The 20062-nt window shown below is 39.4% G+C and overlaps 1 protein-coding gene across 7 annotated transcripts in view; it reads left to right on the forward strand.

Annotated features, from left to right (window-relative positions):
• vps13d (vacuolar protein sorting 13 homolog D) overlaps positions 1-20062 on the forward strand; it is a 77471-nt gene that overhangs the window by 25513 nt on the left and 31896 nt on the right. For 3 of the 7 annotated variants that reach the window (XM_087179682.1, XM_087179683.1, XM_087179685.1), the window contains exons 22-39: positions 305-395; positions 530-656; positions 761-941; positions 1153-1377; positions 4132-4279; positions 4726-4942; positions 5747-5918; positions 7963-8078; positions 8808-9032; positions 9155-9450; positions 9620-9753; positions 10065-10220; positions 11255-11441; positions 12191-12265; positions 12384-12584; positions 14085-14174; positions 15490-15630; positions 15811-15936. In XM_087179682.1, coding sequence (XP_087035808.1) covers positions 305-395; positions 530-656; positions 761-941; positions 1153-1377; positions 4132-4279; positions 4726-4942; positions 5747-5918; positions 7963-8078; positions 8808-9032; positions 9155-9450; positions 9620-9753; positions 10065-10220; positions 11255-11441; positions 12191-12265; positions 12384-12584; positions 14085-14174; positions 15490-15630; positions 15811-15936 — 2908 coding nt within the window. Of the gene's footprint in view, positions 1-304; positions 396-529; positions 657-760; positions 942-1152; positions 1378-4131; positions 4280-4725; positions 4943-5746; positions 5919-7962; positions 8079-8807; positions 9033-9154; positions 9451-9619; positions 9754-10064; positions 10221-11254; positions 11442-12190; positions 12266-12383; positions 12585-14084; positions 14175-15489; positions 15631-15810; positions 15937-17803; positions 17879-20062 lie in introns of all 7 variants that reach the window. The other 4 variants (XM_087179679.1, XM_087179680.1, XM_087179681.1 and 1 more) reach the window with 3 other exon arrangements.

A 20062-nucleotide genomic window follows, 5' to 3' on the forward strand; every position in this document is an offset into this window, starting at 1 on the left:
GACACCTTATGTCACCTATATGACTGTAACTTTATAATTGAAATTAAATGAAACAGTAGCTTTGTGTTATTGGAAAATAATTTGTTTACCACACCGTTTTAAAAAGATTGTTTGGATTTGAATTTCAGTCCACTCTTGAGATGGAATGATATGCTATCCTGCACTTTAACAGGGACACCATAGTATAAATTGTATCTCTGAAAATGTTCTAATTTTTCTCTCTCTGTCAGTCTAAGTGAAACTTTAAGAGTCAGTTCTGAAGTGAATGCTTCATGACTAAACTTGTCTGTGTTTTCATTTTTAGGTTCATTCTTTGTCTCTTGTACTGAACAAGAAACTCAATGAGCTTGCCAGAGCTAGTGTGTCCAAATTATCTGCTCATCTTGAAATGTTAGGTGTGTATGAAAAACTTCATAAATTCACCTTGCTTAGATAAAACAAACCCTCCACGCAACATAATTTTCTTTTAGGTTCTTGAAGATAATCTGATATTTTATGTTCACATAAAACTTTATGCCTAATATTTCAGAAGGAAACCTGGAGTTACAAGGTAGTTTAGGAAGTTTGTCCCTGAGTGACTTGACGCCACATGGTGATCTCTACCGTGAGCGTTTCACCACACGAGGAGGAGAGGCCCTTATTTTCAACATCCATAAGTATATATCACAGAAGATTCAACAGACAATTACTCTGCACCATACTAAAGAACTTGGGAGAATTGGTCTTTTTTTAGTTACCTTTTCTGTTGTGGTCTGTTCAGGTACGGCCAGCCTGATCCCTACCTGGAGCGGGAATGTGATATCAAGGTGTTTCTGCAAATGGCATCAGTGCAGTATGTTCATACCCAGCGCTTCCAGGCGGAGGTGGTGGCTTTCATCCAACATTTCACCCAGCTACAGGATGTCCTGGGCAGGCAGAGGGCTGCAATGGAGGGCCAAGCTGTGAGTACCGGTGCTGGGGGTCTTTACCATAATATTCAACTAAAATGCAGACAGGTCTTACATGTATTACACAGTAATATTTTTGATGTAAAAAAATTTCTCAGCTGATGCCTACTCAATTTATTGTCTAAGTTAAATTTTCTCCTACTCTTTCCTCTACTCTGTCTATCAATTTCACTTTCTTTATCTAACCTTCTGTCTCTCTGTGCAGGTGAGGTATCATCCTCAGCGGGCATCCAGGGTTTTGCTGGATATTGAGGCCGGGGCCCCAGTTATTCTCATACCAGAGAGCTCACGGTCACCAAGGGTCATTGTGGCCAACCTCGGCCAGTTGAGGGTGCAGAACTGCTTCCTACCTGCTGGGGCTCATGGAACCTTTTCCCTCAGAGACAAGGTAGAGAAACTCACCATGGCACATGCCTTTTTCCCTTCTCTGGTGAGTCACGCTGCCTGTTCATCCATCCATCCATACATTGCTCGCTGACTGTCCTTTCTCTTCTTCTTCTTTTGACTAATTACACTGTATTAATTTATTAAATTTATTACCCAAGTTTTAAAAGTTCATAATAACTTTATGCTACTTGGTATATTTACTACTAACATGCCAGTTTGGTTCCCTGAAAAAAAGTAGTTTTAGTAGCTTCATATCTAAATCTGGTGTGAAATGCTCAACTAATACGCCATTGCAGATAGTTTACTGAAGATTGTAAAGCATGGTTCCAGAACTAAACCTTGTCAACATCTTTATACGTCTTTGGCGTTGTGTAGCCATTCAATTGTGTAAATATAATGTTATTAAGGAAAAAAGTCCAACGTTTTGGGTATTGAGCTTGTGCCATCAGATGAAACCTGACAAAATCTCTCAAAGAATATTAAGCTTTTGCAATCAATCTTACTTGAATAATTTACCAATAAGTTATTATTATGATTTAGTTGTTTTAATTTAGCTGATTCTATTTTTTACACATTTTTTTTTTGCTAAAATGACAAATGATGAAAGGTTAGTGTGTTTTGGCAGGAGAACACAAGCTTATTGAACTTTCATATGCATCTTGTGTTTTTTATGAAGAATTTTATACTACATGCAAATTCATACGAGGATCCATCCCATTACAAGGTACATGTAATGGTTTTGCTTTGATGTGTTTTACCTTTCAATTTTCATCCTACACCAAGTTTTAAAGAAGCAGAAACTGTCCCATGAACACACCATAGACAGCTGCCAGTACATGTTAAGGATTTCTTTGACATCATGTGTCACTGTTAACTGCACTTCAATGCAGTTTCAGATTCATAATGATCCTGTGTTTCAGAAACTCTGATGAAGCAGCCCCTGGTTTGCAGTTTATCTGTTTGCAGTTGGTTATGTGATGAACTGAGCTTTCTGCTAAAACAAATATTGCATGTATTGTTTACTTTAAAGGAATACACCAACTTTGCAAGCTCCTTGATTGTGTTTGTATTGTATCAATAGAACGGCCTTTCTGTGTACCAATAAATGTGATGTTTCAGATGGCATTGCTTTTGAAAAGACACATTTTGGGAAAGGAGAGAATCTCATTTTGAGTGTCTTTAAATTAGTTTGTAATTGAGATCTCCAGATATTTCTATCATAAGGACTTCAGAGGTGAAAAAGCGTGATGAAAGTGTTGCTATGGAGTTAATGGGGATGAGTTTACTCTTATTCAAGTTTAACTTGTTTCCTGAATATTGACCAAGTTATATTGAAAATGCTTGCAATTTCAAAATTAGGTTCGAAATATATAGAAGGCAATCATTTGTGTATAATGAAAGTTGCTTAGTTGTTCCAGTTCTGTTAAAGTAGCCAGCAATTCAGTAGTGATGACAAATATGGGAGATAAAGGGCCCTGCCTCATTCCCCTGATAAAAGGGGGAAGAGCAGGATATTGAGGTACCTATATCATTGTTTTTGGCCCCAAAGAAGAAAGATTAAAAGTCAGTGTTCAACTTGAATTCATGAGACTCAAATCTACAAATCTTCAAAAGCCAGAAATCTTGGTGTATTTATGGACTTGGACATCAGCCTACTAATACCTTAAAACATAGCGGGAAGGAATGGATTTTCTGTCTAAACAAGATGCAGAAATACTTTTTCATTTGTTAATTTTCAACAGGCTGGACTATTGTAATTGTGTCTTCGCAGGTCTTAGTAAAAGACAGCTGCTGCTCATCCAGGAGCTGCCAGGGTGCTCACTAACATCAAGAAAGTGGAGCACATCACGCTGGTCCTTAAATCATTGGACCAGCTTCTTGTATGTCAAAGGATAGTTTTTAAAATGGCTTGTCTATAAAGCATTAAATCTCGAGCCTAACTGCATCTCTGATTTGATTGTACATCATTAAGCATCCAGACCCCTCAGGTCATCTGGGACAAGTTTACTCAGTGTTCCCAGATTTAAAACCAAACCAGGTAAAGCAGCTCATACTTTCTATGCTCCTTGCATCTTGGTTGACTCAGTCATGACACCCAAATTAGAATTATAATTTACTCAAAGATCTCAATATGTTTCCCTACCTTAAGTCATATACTGTATACACTGATCAGAGAACTTAATGGCAAAAGTTGGTGTATTGTTTTGATCTGCTTTGATATTGAAATGGAAGTGTTTTGAAATTTTACGTTGCTGTCATTGAGAATATCTGTGTTTCTTGGTGTTTGACCCATTCGATCAGAATTTTCAAAAATGCAACAAATAACAATAGTTCAAGTATTTCCTTTAGACTAGGTCACTGCTGTGTGGTTTTTCTGGCTCAGGAGATGATGGCACAATATCAGTTATTATTTTTAGATGGAGATGCAGTGAGCCTTTATCAAACTTTTATCAAATAGTAGGAACATAAATACCCATTTTCTACCCATCACTGTCACAACCACATGGCCCAGCCCTCACATGTCATTCACATGAGTTTGAGCATTGTTATCCACTGTTAAGAAGTTGAAAATGCTTTTCAGTGAAGAGGGATTGGTAACTTCTTTCCAACAGTAAAGCAAATCATTGAAACAGAATCATTAGTATCTATCAAAACTACATCAAACCCCTTGGTAAATAATGTTGTGCTTTGAACTCTTTAAAAAGAAATGGTCTGTTTTTGTATGTATGTATTGATCATATTGCTAAGTGGACTTGATATGTAACTGTATGTCTCTTCTTTCTTTTTCTTAACAAAGGAGCGTGTCAAGGGTGCTGCAGGAAGCCATAGTGAGCAGGAGAAGCCTAGAACCCCCCCGTCCAGCTCCTCCTCCTCCACAGGTTTCACCCTTGGTAGGCCCCAAGCCCCAGACACAGGAAGAGAAGAAGATGGCCCTGACAGCTTAGGTTAGTATCGATGCAAAGTTTGAAAGAAAGCCATACACTGTATCTTCCACATATAGAACTGGAAGTACTGTATGTACATACAGTACTGGAAGTACTGGAAGTACTATATATAGGGGTAGAGCTGAGGCACCTGAAAAGGTGGACCTCAGTAATGATAAGAGGCTTTGAAGTTTACTTTAAACTTACTATGTTGCAGTTAAAGGATGTTATTTGTTTTAGCATTGACCCCCTAGGATCACCATGAACAATTCACTTAACAAAATAAAGCCCAAGACCAAATGGACTTTCAACTGATATTCTTCTAAGTTCCAGAAAAAGCCAAACATTTCTTGTGGACTGTTGTCCACCTGTCACTTGTACTCTTTTGTACTCTGTTTTCTCTCCACTGTAAACTTCATAGAAAAAGTTATCTTTAAAAGCCACCTGGTGTGTTTTTTCCCCATTAGAGGACCATGTGTGCCTGTTGGACTGCATTGCACTGGATCTACAAGAAATGGATATCTTTGCTGCAGAGCGTCTGCCCTGTCAGCCCTGGGAAAGTGGTGGTAAACCTTCCGAAACGTCAGACCTCATCTTTCCTTCGTACTCTGTCCGTCGCACGGGAGACAACCTGTTGAAAGACTGCTGCCGCCTCAAGCTTAAGGTGGAACGCAACCTGGACAAGTATGCCCTGCTTTTTATTATTTTATTGATGGCAAAAGTTATGATCATTTTACAATTAAATCACATTGATGACCATGGCTCAGGCTTCTCTTGTTGATCTTTTTTTATTGTTATCCTAGTGGTATCTCTGTGTCTAAAGAAAATACATGTTAGAAACATGTAACAATGTATATGTTCACTTTATATTGTATAACAGTGGCCCGTGGACCATAGCTAGCCCTCAAACAGCAACAGTTCTTTCACCCAACCATGAAGCAGCCCACTTTTTATCATGTGTGGCTAAATTGTCAAATGAGTATGAAAGAGCCTCTGTAAAAGTGTGAGTGAAAAACATCATTCTAGCTTGAAGACAGACATTTGCTTTGTCCAATGAGTCCAGTCAAGGGGGGTTTGGTGCTTCTGAACCAATGCTAATTTCTGTGAGAGGGTGCAGGAGGAAATGTATAGGGGAAAAAGAGCATCAACACTGTTTTGAATGATGTAAAAAGGTTTTTAAGGAATTTGCTTTGGTGTTTTGGAGCATAACAATAAACATAAGAAGAAAAGAAATAGAAACAAAGATAAAACAAGCAAGTACTGCAGGTCAGGGTCAGCAGGAGCCCACTTTCATACCACATGTGGAGTGTTTATTGACATTATATAGCTTTTTGGCTTACTTTTCATTTTTACCACCATTGACTTCAGCATCACACTACTTAGCAGAGTGTTTTCTCTAAAAAATGCAGTAGGTATGAATTTGCCCAGTGTTGGTATAAGACAATACTCACGATTCAGACTCATGTTTATGTTTATGATTTTTATTAGGGAGCTGAGCCATGCAGTACCTGACATGTCCATCCACGGCAACCTGTCGTCAGTCCACTGCTGTCTGGATCTGGACCACTACCAGTTGATCAGAGGGCTACTGGAGAACAACCTGGGAGAGCCTGTTGAAGAATTTCTGCGACCCTACAACCTGCAGGACCCCAGCACCTATGTAAGAAAGCATGCAACTACACATACACTCAACCAACCAGTTTAACAGATTATTGCAGCCAACATTTTTGTAGCAAATGCTATTTCTGTCATGAAATCCACTTGACCTGCCCTTTTTGGCCCGCTCATTATGATATCCTATTTATATTGCTTAGGTTTCATTGTTGATTGTTTGTTTTCTGTCAAATTTAGATAGAATATAGATAGATTGAAACTTATTTGCAGGGGAATCAAAATGTTCTCAATTGTTTTTTGCCAACATTATGATCTCATACAACAACATCAGCGATTTTTAAAGTTCTGTTAAAATAAAGCTGCAAAAAGGGGCCCCACATAGACCATGTCAGGTCAGATGGTAACTCCAAACTCATCTGAGTTTCAGTGTAAAAAGTCAATGGCAGCGAAGAGGGTATGTAGCTCACTACAATGCTTTGCAGATGCAACAGCGAGGAGAAAGGCAGTCTTACCGGACAGCCATCTGAGATCAGCCTGTTCCAGTGGCTCAGGCTGACCCAGGAGTAGATTTACAGCATGCCCCTGCGTGCCTGCTGTAGGGGGAGGTGTGCTGGTGTGTCCACATGTAGGCTAAGTTGTCCAGCGTAGGTCAGCAAACTGTTACCTGAATTTTATTTACTTATACACTATGCACCCAAGGCCTATTGGGCTGCAGGCCCAAACATCTGGCTTGTAATGACAGCATCATGTGACATGTCTTCCTACACTCCTCTAATAAGGGGGACTGGGCGAGCCATACTTGTTGCCAAGCCGAGGTCAAAGTGGACCTCAGTCTTCCAAGTTCTGTGGTCCTGAAGGCAAATATCTTGAGTAAAGCATCACTCAACTCTGCATTGAAGCATCAACTCCACCTTGTAGGACAAGGTGGGAGAAAGAATTTCCGATACGTCCCATCCAAGCTGCTTTATCATAGCTCTTGGTAAGGAGGTCATCAGTGATCCTACACTGCGGGTGAGAGCAACAGGCATCCGGTCTAAGGGCTTGATCTGGAGATACTATCAGAGAAGCAATAGAAGCATTGATTGAAGGCATTTGGTGTAGGCCATATTGGCGGGTGTCCTTCATAGCAGCCAAGGCCCTTAAGTCACTAGGTACATGGAGGAATGCATTGGGGTTAGACCAGTACCTCTGAAGTTTGGCAGTGTATGGCACAGACGTTGGAATTCTGAAGGCAGATGGTTGTGAAGAGACCACTGTCCAGATATGGCCATCTGAATGGCTTGCTTAACTCTGGAAAGGTCAGTCTGCCTCAGCATCCTTCAGGGAATCTGCTCATGACCCGTAAGAACCTGTCACAAAGGGCAGGGGGGGACTCCCTTTCTGGTTCCTCCTGCTCTCCTTCTTCCTTATCAGAGAAGAGATTCGTCCTCTCCATGTCGGTCACAAACAGAGGGTAAAATAGCTAGGCTATCCTTCTCATTGTAGGTCTGGAGCTGTGGCTCTGAAGCTGCAGTGGCAGCAGCAGTGGGGGGGCTGCCAGGCTGTATATTAAAAAGGGCTTTAATTTGGGTTAACTCTGAGGCTTACAGAGCACCTGTAGCTCTGTGAGGCCAGCAATGTAGCAATATAGTGAGAAAACACTCAGCTCCAAATCCAATTGTGTTAGTGTCACCACATGAAGATGGCTACTTTCCTGGAAAAGTCCAACGCTTTAGGGTCTTAGTACAGACAAAACACTCAGCGGTAATGAGCACTGGCTATGTAGCCTCTGGAGGACAATAAAACATAGCTCCAATTGATAGGTTACAAGGCTACTGGCATACGTGGTAAGCACCGATACTAGGTAATGCTAAGAGCATACACAACCTGCGTGTATAGGCAAGAAGATGAACAGGAGATGACTGCTGGGTGACTGGCCCCTTTATCAGGTTTCTTGTGTCACCCAGGTCACACGTGACTGTTGGTATTATGTCTCGACCTCCTGCACATGCAACACAATGCATATCCAGATATTACATACCATCTCTGGTGGTCAGGAAGAATGAAATAAAACTTGTAGTTTTTTATACTGATGTTGTATCTCTCTTCAGACGGTGTTAAGTGGAGATGTCTACACGAACTTGACATTCCTGGTGGACATGGTGAATGTCAGTTTGGAGCTCTTGGACAGCCCCAGCCCCACTGACCACAAACATTCATTAGCAAGGTGAGCTTCTCCCATCTTTAAATATTAAAAAAACTAACTAAAAACCATTTAGATTAGCATTTCTTTTCAAAATCTATAAATATGCTTATGATGCATATGCATATGTGCTGTGGAATGAAAAAATTGTTACGAAAAAACAGAATTGGTCTGACTTCTTACAGAATACCAGATGCCAGCTTAGTATGGGCATTTCTAATAGTTGCAAATAAGGTCACAATTTCCACAGAAATGATACACATGACACAAAGCCCTGCACATCAACAAATTCAGGAGGTCGTAATGCCAGTACCATGACACACTGTGTTTAGGCACCAAAGATCTCGCAGCCAAAAACTGTATGTTTGAGGAGATGGACTTAGAGTAACTTAACTCTGAAAACCTTAAAATTAGGGTATCAGTGCCCTCTCTGGATTAAAGTGTTTGTTGTACTTCTAGTTCTTTTTTTAAGAACACTTAATCAAACAGTCATTTTGACTAGAACATGGTCAGTATTGGACAGTGCATTTCCCCATGGGATTTCTTATAGTTGCACTTTAAGAGAGAAACTAAAATTAGTTGCAACTTTAGAGTACCCACCTGTTTTGGGCAGATTACCACCTCTCACATCTTATAGCTAGTTCATCTGAAACCTTTTATAGACTTGAGTGAGAGTTGTAAAAAAGACACTTATCTACAGTCAAGTTAAAAAAGATGCTATTTTAATGTTATGTTTGTGTTTCTCTTGCAAAGGTTTGACTTTATGAAATCCAAGCTCCTCTTTGAGACTTTCTCCAATGGATCCAAGTCTGTCAACCTGGTGTCTCACTCGCTGCTGGCATATGACACTCGGTACACTGGGCTGAATAAAAGTACTGGTAGAGCTGATGGGGTAAAATCCAATGTCTTTGACTGCATCCTTCAGCCCTCTAAAACAGGCTCTAACCGTGCGTCACTACAGCTGGAACTGCATTACAGGTATCACTGAAGAATTTTCAAGCTTTCATGGAACATTTCCAGACATAGGTTGAGCTAGAGATTTTAGGTCATTTTAGATAGTAAAGAGTTGGTCAACTAAGCTGTGGTCCACCTTCCTTCAGGTCCACACGTGACTCCTCCTGCTTCACGGTGGTCCTCAACAACCTTAGGGTCTTACTCATCTTTGACTGGCTCCAGCTGGTGCGAGAGTTCCTGCGGACGCCAGGGGAGAAGGGGACAAGTGGTGCTGAGGGTCGTCAGCGATGGCCCAGTAGCAACAGTCCCGACTCGGGCACGATCAACACCAACACCACTGGGGCTGTCATGCCAAAGACAGTCAAGAGTGGTGTGGTCACCAAGAGGTCCACAGTGCCGGTCACCCAGGACCGCTGTCTGGAGGTCAAGATCAACGTCACAGGTCAGCGTGTTTGGACCTATTTCTGTGACGAAATATTTCAAAACTCTTTGAACCAGGAAATATAGATGATTGACCATATTAACCTGTGTGTGATATGAACCTTAAATGAGCTGTCCCACGTATTTAACTGGTTTTGTCTTTTAAAATTATATTTTCATCTGGTCTTCAGGCACTGAGTTTGTGGTTGTGGAGGACTCGTCCTGTCTGGATACCAACGCCATCATTCTAAAAGGGACCACTGTCCTCACCTACAAACCCCGTCTGCTAGATAGACCTTTCTCTGGCAGCCTTGCAGGAATAGAGGTGAAATGACATCTCCCACTGCCATAGCACTAGTTTGTGGTCAAATATTACTTCTGAGACTTTTACCAGTGCTACCATTAATAAGGAATCTTAATCAAAGAATCCCAGTCTCTTGCTACAACTTGCAACTCCCCCACCCCCCACCTCACCCCACCTTTAATGGCTGAAACAGTATCCAGTGAAGCTCAGTACACATTGGTACTTGTACTTTCTTTATGTAACATGGGATTAGTACACACTGCACTAACTACTGCCAATATTCAGATTATAATTTTATCATCTTTAATTTAGAGGTATCTTGTCACCCCCAGGTTTTCTCATGTCGGCTTGGCAGTGAGCAGGAGACAGCGCTGTCCATAATCGACCCTGTCAATGTTCAGGTGGAGCTGTGTGGGAGTCCCACATATCAAAGCAGCTCAGGTCTACTCGATGCCTTCAATGTGGAGGACATCCCACCACTTCTCGAAGTAAGGAGTTAGCAATCAACCAAACTAAGATATGCAACATGTGCATGGCATCAACCAGTATATGCTCCTTGTGGTCTGGACCAGTTGCTCAGTGGTCTCTGGTGTGGTCTCCTATCCAAATGGACAGTTTTTTCTGTGTTGTTAAAATACAACACTATAGCTATATGTATTATAACAAACACATTGCAGAATGAAACATATGATGTGGTAAGATATGATGTGGTAAGATTAGATGTGTGTGCCGTCATTTCATGTCAACAGCCGCTCTCGCTGTCTCGCTCTGAGATTCATTAGATTGTTATTTTCTGTTATTGTTTAATATCAACAGCCATAGGTCTTTTACAATTGTTCTACCTGGAGATGAAGCACAAGCTCTCACAGAGACCGGTCTGGCTTGTGTACTAGACTGGACAGCAGTCGGCAGTACTGTTGAGATTCATTAGGCTGCATTATAATTCTTTATTCATTATCAGTGAGGGTAATTTCAGATGTTGCTTACTGTTTATAGCCCATAGGCCTACTATTTACAAAATAAAGATCTAGTTTGTATTCACAAAATAAGGTTTGTGAAGTGGCTGCGTCTGCAGGTATCCCCCCATCCTCCCTGGAGTGCACTTGCTGACAGATGTGTCAGCTGACATTGACTTTTTGAGTCTGAACTCTCCTCCTCACTCCAGTCCTCATCACTAAACCTCTAAAATGAAAATAATAGCCAGTGAAAAGAAAATAGATGTGCAAAAACAAACCGCAAAATGGAAACATTGTAATAATTCATAATATGGCCACAGCAGTCAGAACACAAGCCCTTACTGCCTCCAAATGTTTGACTATTTGTTTGGCCAGATGTGCACAATGTTTCCTCCTGTTGTAAGCCTGACATTCTGCCTGTGTGAAGACCCCATGTCTGGGTTCCTTTTGACAAAGCAAAACTACAGCAAACATTATGCAGCTGTTTTCACATGATGGCTAGTGCTCCCCATCACTAACAAACTGACTCTGACATGTAAATGTTAATTGTCCATGTTCTCTTGAAGGTTCAGTTTCCTGCTCTGGACATTCGTCTGTCATACAACGACATTCAGCTCTTCTTGGCCATTGCCAAATCCATCCCAACTTCCAGCGCTCCACTGCCATCTGACTCTGACACCTCCACCACATCCAGCACTGAGCCCACTGCTACATCCAAAGATAGCTTCAGGCAAAAGACTGAGGCCCTCATAGGTATGTAAAGCAATGTCAATGTAAGGTTTTGTCTTTTTTTTGTTTATTTTACATTTAATTAAATTTTTGTTTCTTGATGTTTGTTAGTTTTATTCTAGCCTTAGTTAACTAAAAGTTAACTTGGCACTTGTTACACACACACACACACACACACACACACACACACACACAGCTACACGGAGAGGCTTTCCATCCCAAAAAAGGGACCATATGTCAGCTCTACCTCCTGAGCCACAGATATGCAAAAGTTTTAGCACTCATGGGCGAAATACATGTTTTGTTGATTTGTTTTGCACATAAGTTGGGGCACCCTAACGAGTTAATGAAACTCTGAGTGTTTTACAAGTAGAGGGGTCCCTAAACTTTATTAAACAATTACTGTTTATTTGTTTTTGTATTAAGTTCAGTTATTAAGTGTATATAAGTTCATCAAATTAAATATAAAAGCTCATTTTTAATGTCTGTTTGCTGCAGGAGTTGGATTTACTTTTAAAAAATTAACAAAATATGGAATTTGTCCAGGGGTGCTCAAACATTTGTGTACAACTGTATATCTATGAGAAGTGGAGTTGGGTAAGGAAGTCAGAAAGTATTATAAGACATGCTAACACATTATTGGCTTTCATAGTCATGAAATGCTTGAAATTGTTCTTATTTGTGTAATCTTATAGTAAGGCCACTGATTAGTAACAGTGATGACGTACTGTTCTCAGAAAAGTTATTTATGTGGTTGTTTTTTGTCTCCACAGAGGGCCAGCTGACCCGTTTACAGGACCTTGGCTTCAGGAAAGATGACTGCAAAAGAGCCCTGATCCACTGTAAAGGTGAGTGAGACCTTTAACAATGCTCTCCACACATGCATGCCGTAGGTTATAGAGCTCACAGCGTCTTGATTATTATTTAATGAAAATCTATATAAAGACAGAATAATGTGTCCCTCAGGTCAACTGGACCAGGCAGCCACATGGCTCCTGGAGAATGCTGAGAACATGGCAGGCCATCCCAGAGCCAGGGGTGACTCTGGCTCCAGCAGCCACTCAGCTCCTCTGTCTGGGGTGGAGGTGAGGGCTGAAAGTGTTTGCATCTGTTTCATCGATGACTGTCTGGACTGTGACATACCGCTGGCTGAGTTGACCTTCTCTAGTAAGTCTCTTTTATGTAAAATATAACTGCATCATCAAACATATGAAAATTGGGAACATTTGTTTTCTTCGCACTCAGATATACATATTTTCTAAAAGAAAATGTTCAGTTAGAAGTCACCACTCTTGTGTTCGCTAAAAGTGGCCTTTTTTTTATGTATTGTTGCTTTATTTAAACCTAGAGAAGGCACAGCATGTAACCTCCCACAGAGAGAGAGAGAGAGAGAGAGAGAGAGAGAGAGAGAGAGAGAGAGATGCAGCAAAGAGCCACAGCCTGGATTCTCACACAGAGCACAGCCTCCATCTGGATGCACAATAGTTTAGTCTTTATTTACTTCAACTCCAGACTTTGATTAGAGGCAGATCTTTATGCCTTACACCCTCTGTTTAATATGTAGAAGTGGTCATAGCAGTATATAAGGGTTAGGGTTAGGCTTAGGGTTAGTTAAGCCTCATTTTTGAATAATATGACAGAAATGCCTTTCCTGCTGTCCATCATTCAAATTCCACAGTGACAGTCGGGGGAGTTAAGTTAAGAGTCCAGTAGGTATCTTGCTTGTTTAACTAAAGCTGCCAAATAAATGTAGTTGAGTAGAAAGTGTAATATTTCCCCCTTTTCCCAACCCCCCTGTAATCTCTGTCACATAGTAATTCAATAATAAATAATAAAAATCCAAAATTTTTCCTTTTTATCATTATCATTATTAATTTTTTGGGGGGGATTTGTTGCCTTTATTTGAATGGCTACAGTGAGAGAGACAGGAAAGTCAGAGAGAGAGAGAGAGAGGGAGAGAGAGGATGACAGCAAAGGGCCACGGGTCATACTCAAGAAGGTGTTTTTACAGATTTGTATCTAGAAATCAGGGTTGGGAGAGCGAGGCAATTCATTTTCCCATTTGGAGATTGGGAGTGTTATGGAGGTAACTGAGGAGGATTGAGTTTATAAAGTTATGAGATTTTTTTTGGGGGGGGATTTGAGATTTTTATGATCTCTTCACTTAACTAGCTCTGCCTTCTTAGGCAATAATGATACATGTACATGTTACCTGCCTGTAACAAGAGGTGTAGCCCCGAGCCCCCGGTCAGCACCCATACACAGTCTGCTCATGTACCAGGTTAAATCTAGAAACAATGAGCTGCACCTATAATCACCACCCTATTAGAACCTGTTTGCACCGGAAACTCCCAACTCAGTGATGAGGCATTCAGCTGACCAGTGGTGGAAATATGATCAGTCAGTCAGGCAGGCAGGCTGATTGACTTGATTGATTGATTGATTGATTGATTGATTGATTGATTGATTGATTGATTGATTGATTATAGTGCCAAAAATGTAATCACTTTTTGTATGTCAGCGGAATAAATCCTCCAAAATCAGACTTTAAGGACTGTGAATAAATCAATGAATAAATAAATAAATAATTGCAGATTGGGGAAGTTAAGGACGACCATCTTTTATCTCAGCCTGAGATTGTGATCTGCGGACTGTTTGTTATTGCAGGGCTTTATGTGCTACAGCGCATTGGTTCCACCCAGGAAGGAAACGCCAGCTTCACCTTGTCTGGAGACTACTACAACAGAGAGTTTTCAGGTAAAAAGATTTACTTACAGCATTAGAACATTTCTTTAATGTTTTGATGATATACAGTATTATACACAAGTCTTAAAATGTGCGTTTTGACATTAGTTTAAACGGTAATGTGTTCAATTAAGATTCAAAGAGATTTTGGGGAAAGTTCAAGGATACGTGCTGTGATAAGTCAAAACTACATATCAGAGCTTTTGAAAAATGAAAAATGTCCATCTTAAAGTGCTTAGATTTAGAAAAATAAAATAAAAATCGTAGCTTCAATTTTCCCTTTCCTTCTTTTCTTCTCACTACATTTCACATCTGAACAATCTCAAACATTATTATGTTTAACACATCTTAACTGAACAGTATTAATACCTTTCTTTCCCTCTTATAACCGACTCCCCCACTGTCCACACTTATTTTTCCAACTATGGTCTTGTCTCTCTACTGTGTGTGTGTACCTCACTCACTAATTTGAGTTCAATAATTCACTGAGTAGCATTATTTGGCCAGTGCCATAAAGGCTAAAAAAAGCTGCTCTAGTTAACATAGAAATGCTGTGTCAAAGTGTAATAAATCGAAATAATTTACAGGTAATAGGTCCAGGTTTGGACAGATAGGCGTCCTGGTCCAGACCGCCTATTAATGACCTCAGTTCTACAGCAAAGTGCAGAGAGAAAATGAGATGATATGATTTATTATACCTATAAGCAAACTGCAATGTATAAAAATAAAAAAACAGAAATGTTGCTTTTTATGTATGACAAACTTACAGGATATAATAGAAGTACACCCCTGTGTAGAATGTCACTAAGATGTTAAATGATTGAAAGTTAAAATAAAAATAATTGTATTATTTTTAAGTTGAAGTATTTGCAACAGACAGGTTAGACAGGCTACATTTTTATTTATTTATTTTATTCTATTTTACCAGGAAGTCCCATTGAGAGGAAAAAGAAATAATTTTACAAGAGAGGCCTGGCCAGGATAGCAGCCACACAAACACACCACATCTAAAATACAGCATAAAACACATACCACATATAGGTCATACATACATTGAAAATACAGTCGCCAAAGAGCTGGAATACAGATCACATCTGCGCCAAACAGATCACATCTGTGATTTCCAATTAAGTCTAACTGCATGAACAAGGTTATAAAAGAACGTGTGAACACTACATCTCCCTCAGTTTTAGCCTTGGTTGAGTGTAATGCAACTGCTCCACATGAGAAGGAATTACTGAACAATAAGAAACCACATTGTACAGGAAGGTACAATACCGAAAGGTTTTTATAACTTACTGCACATCTGTGTCTGTGCGTGTGCCAGGCTGGGAGCCCTTCATCGAACCTTGGCCCTGCTTCCTGTCCTGGCAGCAGCAGGCTGCTGGCCGCCTCCACCCGCCGCGCCTCAAGATGGGGATTCGAGCCAAGCAGAGACTGGATGTTAACATCACTTCTGTCCTGTTGGGTGAGTGAAAAGTGGAACGTGCTTCTTTGCTAATAAACAAACCTGAATGGGTTAAACAGCTGATCGAACAGTGCTCAGTCAAATCACTCAGTATATCATTAGTACTGGTTTTTAGTTACAGTGATAAACTTGACTAAACAAGCCAGAAATGTTGAACATGTTTTTATCCCCTTCTTCCAGAACAATACAACACCACCAAGAGCTCCTGGATGGCTGACTACTGTAATGAGGAGGAAGAGAGCCCCCTGTCTTCACCCCCCATATCCTGGATGGGCTCTTCAGTTGACCCACCAAGCTTCGGACAGAGTGAGTGTCAGCTACATACAGTACCACAAATAAATCACAGGGTAGTGAAGAATTTCTTCACAAAACACTAAAAATATATTTTGAATGGACAGATGTGGCATCCTGGATAACACATTTATTTCAGAAAACCAAAAGGAAACAAACAGGCAACTGTTTCAAATATTGAAGTTTAAGTGGTCTCTTATACTTTCTGCTGGTATGTTTCATATTTTATTGTTATTGTCTTTATAGTTGAAAAATACCAGCACCAGTTAAAACTAACATGTTAACATGACAACACAATCTGCATGACATTCCCACAGTTAAATCTGATGTGATCGTCGGTCTGTTATTTGTGTATCTATCAACTCAAAGAAACTGAAAGACACTGTTGTTGGCATAAATTATAAATCAGGTGATATTCTATATTTTTCTTCTTTTTTTCCTCAAATTCAATGTGCACAGCTTAATCAGCAATTAACGTATCCCACTAACAGGTATAGTGTGTGTAGCCAAGCCTGGTATTCAGTGGCAAGAAAAAGAAAGTGAACTTCTTTGGAATCATCTTCATTTATGTATAAATTCGTCTTCAGATTTGATCAGATCTTCATCTAAAGCATAATTATGAACAAAGACAATCTGTTTTAACTAAAAACACACATCATTGTGTTGTTCTTGTCCATACTGAAAACATAATTCAAACATTCACAGGGTAGCTGGAAAAAGTATGTGAACCCCTCTACTAATGACATCAACAAAAGCTAACTGAAAGTGAGGGTTAGAACCACTTCGATCTTCATCCGTCCACATTCAGACAAACTGTCTATAAATGGAGATGGTGTAGTTCTGTGGCTAATCTCCCCTAGAGGTGGGTGTCCAGCTGAGATGACTCAAGGTGACAAAGAACCTCAGAGTAAGAGCTGAAGGCCTAAAGGAATGATTGCATCTCTATTTATGGACACCATGTCCCATGTTGTATGTGTGTTATTAGCTTAAGTACATTGTGTCTGTATTTGTGACTCAGATGAATCAGCCCCTCTGTTGCACTGGGTGAGACGTTCCTTCATTATTATGAACACAGACACTGCAATTTATTCTGACTTTGTCCCACAGAGCACCAAATTTGGATTAAAAAAAAATAGTCCCCAATAAATGCACTATTTTCTCCTGTTTTATAGACATTTAAATTACTGAACCTTTTTAGAAAATGAAACTTGACATTTGATAAGTGTTTTTAAAATTTTTCATGTTCAGCAGAAATATTTATTTAGCTTGGAGCTGGGAGTCCCACACAGGGTAGAGAAGTTGGAGAGTATTAAAAAAGAGTTAATTTGTTAATTTGATGTTCATTTTTTCAAGGGATTTGTTGATAACATTATATCCATAAAGTGTCTGGTTTAAGATTGGTAGGGCTTTAGTTTGGTACTTTGGCTGTATGCATTCTTCCTTTGAGAAATTTGGTTCATGGGTTACTTTGTTATAAGGAGTTGTTGGTATAACAGGAGGTTTGAGCTGCTTTGCTCCAAGCCTTTATAATGTTTGCTTGATTTTCCATATTTACTAAGAGGTGCTAACAACACAAATAGCATCAATCAAATGAATTAACCACAAAACCTGCAACTCATTAACCAAGTTCTTCTGGTCCCGTAGTAGAAAAACGAAATGAATGGGCTTGTGGTATGTTGGTTATAATGCTGAACATAAGGAAATAGAAGGGAGAGTACTTGAAGTGAAGCATGAGTTGCACTATTCACAAAGATACTGATTTGCAGATAAGTGTTGATTGCTGACACAGAGTATTGAATGAGGATGCTGAACCTCTAACCCTCTTGTGTGTTTCCTCTGCATGTGTCTCTGTTGTGTTGTAAATGTCTCTCTCTGCTGTCAGGTGCTCCTCTTGCTCATCTTAGAACTAGGAGCACAGCCAGCTTGACCTGCCTCGAGCAGCAGATTCACTCCAGAGGTACAGTTCAGTTTAGTCGCCTAGCCAGTCTCCTTCGCCAGCACACTGAGTATCAAAGCTCTCATTCAGTCATAGAAAGGTCCATCAAAATATGCTCAAATGTTTCCTGCCAACAGATCAAGTATAAATTACAATTAATATCAGTGTTAGTACCATTGTACAGGGCAGCTCTGTGGCTTAGAAGTCAAGATTCTGGCCATGAATCACAATGTCCCAGGGTCGAGTCTGACTGCGACCTTGTTGCTTGTCATTCTCTCTCCAACATTCCCCCTTGTTTTTATTATATATATAATATTTATTAAAAATTATCACTATACACCACTGTGCAAACATTTTAGGCACTTTAGATAAGGTCATCACACAATCCCATCAGTGAGGCGTGTGATTGAAGTAGGACAACAGGTCCAAACATACAGCCAGAGTCATAAAGAACTGTCTTTAGAGACAAGAAGAAACAGGTGGTCTGGCCCCCACAGAGCCCTGATCTCATTATGAAGTCAGTCTAGGATCACATGAAGAGACAGAAGACATTGAGACAGCCTAAATCACATGGAACAACCTACCTGCCACAAATTACCGAGTAAAAAAACTGAATGGGCAGGAATATTGGGTGCTTCTTTAAATTTAGGTTTCGGTTATTTGACAAAACCACGAGCCTGATCCATGATACTCTGTGAAATAAATGAACACACACATTCTTTTTTCAATCATCATTAAATGTAATACTCCATAGCACCCAAAGTGCTTCATAACAAAGGGAAAAATAAAAAGAAGCATAAACAAGTGAAAATAAAATGATGTCTCAAGTTAAAGTAGAACACAATTGATTAATGGTTAAACAAAGTTTATAAATTGCTCAGATGCCATTTTACTGAACCTTGGAGCACAGTCTTTTTTGCATATACAGTAGGGTCCAGAAATCTGAGACAACTTTCCCATGAATGGGATTCTAAATGTTTTCATAAATATGGGTGACCTATGCTACTGTGTAATCTGTTAGTGACAAACAGGATGAACTTGAATTAGGAATGAGAAAAGTAAAAAATGGGGGATTAAAAAAAAAAACATGACCCGTCAAATCTGAATAAGCTAAACTATATTCAACTACAGTATATGCAGCAAGAGTATCAAAAATCAAATGAAAATCTGAGCAAAAATAGATATTTAAAAGATTTTTCTCATTTACATTTGTGACTCATTAGTTGCATTTATCACTCTGCCCTCATATTGAAATAGCTAAGCACATTAGTCTCACAAAAGCATTTGTTAAGCTGCCTGTCAGGCTTTATTATTACATTCAGTGGTGTTGCAGGTTTGAGTAGTAATGACTACAGAGTTTCAAATCAGCCTAGATTTCACTATAATTATAAATACATCTGTCTTGTCTTTCCTCCTCTTCCAGAGCAATTTAAGTTCCTTTCTGCTTTGTAGTTTACCTGAACAGCATGACTTGTTCATCATTTGTTTTCCACTGCATGGCCAGTTGTTGGGAAGACATTATTGCACAGTAGTTTTCTATGATTGTTGTAGAGTGTTGCACATTTTGTTGGAACATAGCAGACTAGTGTGCTTCACAACATCCATAATCTGAGGGCGCAATTATGCAATTTAGTATCTTTGTCTGCATTAGTTTTTATACTACTTTACATATATATATATATACACACACACACACACACACACACACATAATATTCAAGGAATTTAAGAAAAGTTTTACCATCTGCTAAATATAAACAAAAATGGACACAAAGGTTAAACTGTTAGCAATCTTTTTTCTGTGTTGTAAATTGACCAAAAAGTTATTTTGCTCAAAAGTTGACATATTTGTTTAATAATAGCAGTTCGCTTCTTTATTTATTCTTTTTTTTATTAAATAAGATAATTAAATAAGATTTACTCATTCATTGCGGTATATATAGTGGTATAATATATTGTATGTCAAACATTAGTTTTCTGACATTTTGTAAAAACAGTAACATTACATGTCATTGTACATATGTAGCAAAATGCTATAGATGCAACATTGTGTTCATTTCACTTTTAGGGACTGCAAAATCATTTTTGATCTACAAATTGTTGATGTGCTTTCAGTTAATATTTTTGATGCCACATATTGATCAGTATACTGTACACTCACTGAGCACTTAAAATATTATTTATATATATATATATATATATATAT

The sequence above is a fragment of the Seriola lalandi genome, unplaced genomic scaffold (assembly GCF_002814215.2).
Source record: "Seriola lalandi dorsalis isolate HSWRI2012SDOR001 ecotype SW California unplaced genomic scaffold, Sedor1 jcf7180002054861, whole genome shotgun sequence".
Classification (NCBI taxonomy): Eukaryota; Metazoa; Chordata; class Actinopteri; order Carangiformes; family Carangidae; genus Seriola; species Seriola lalandi.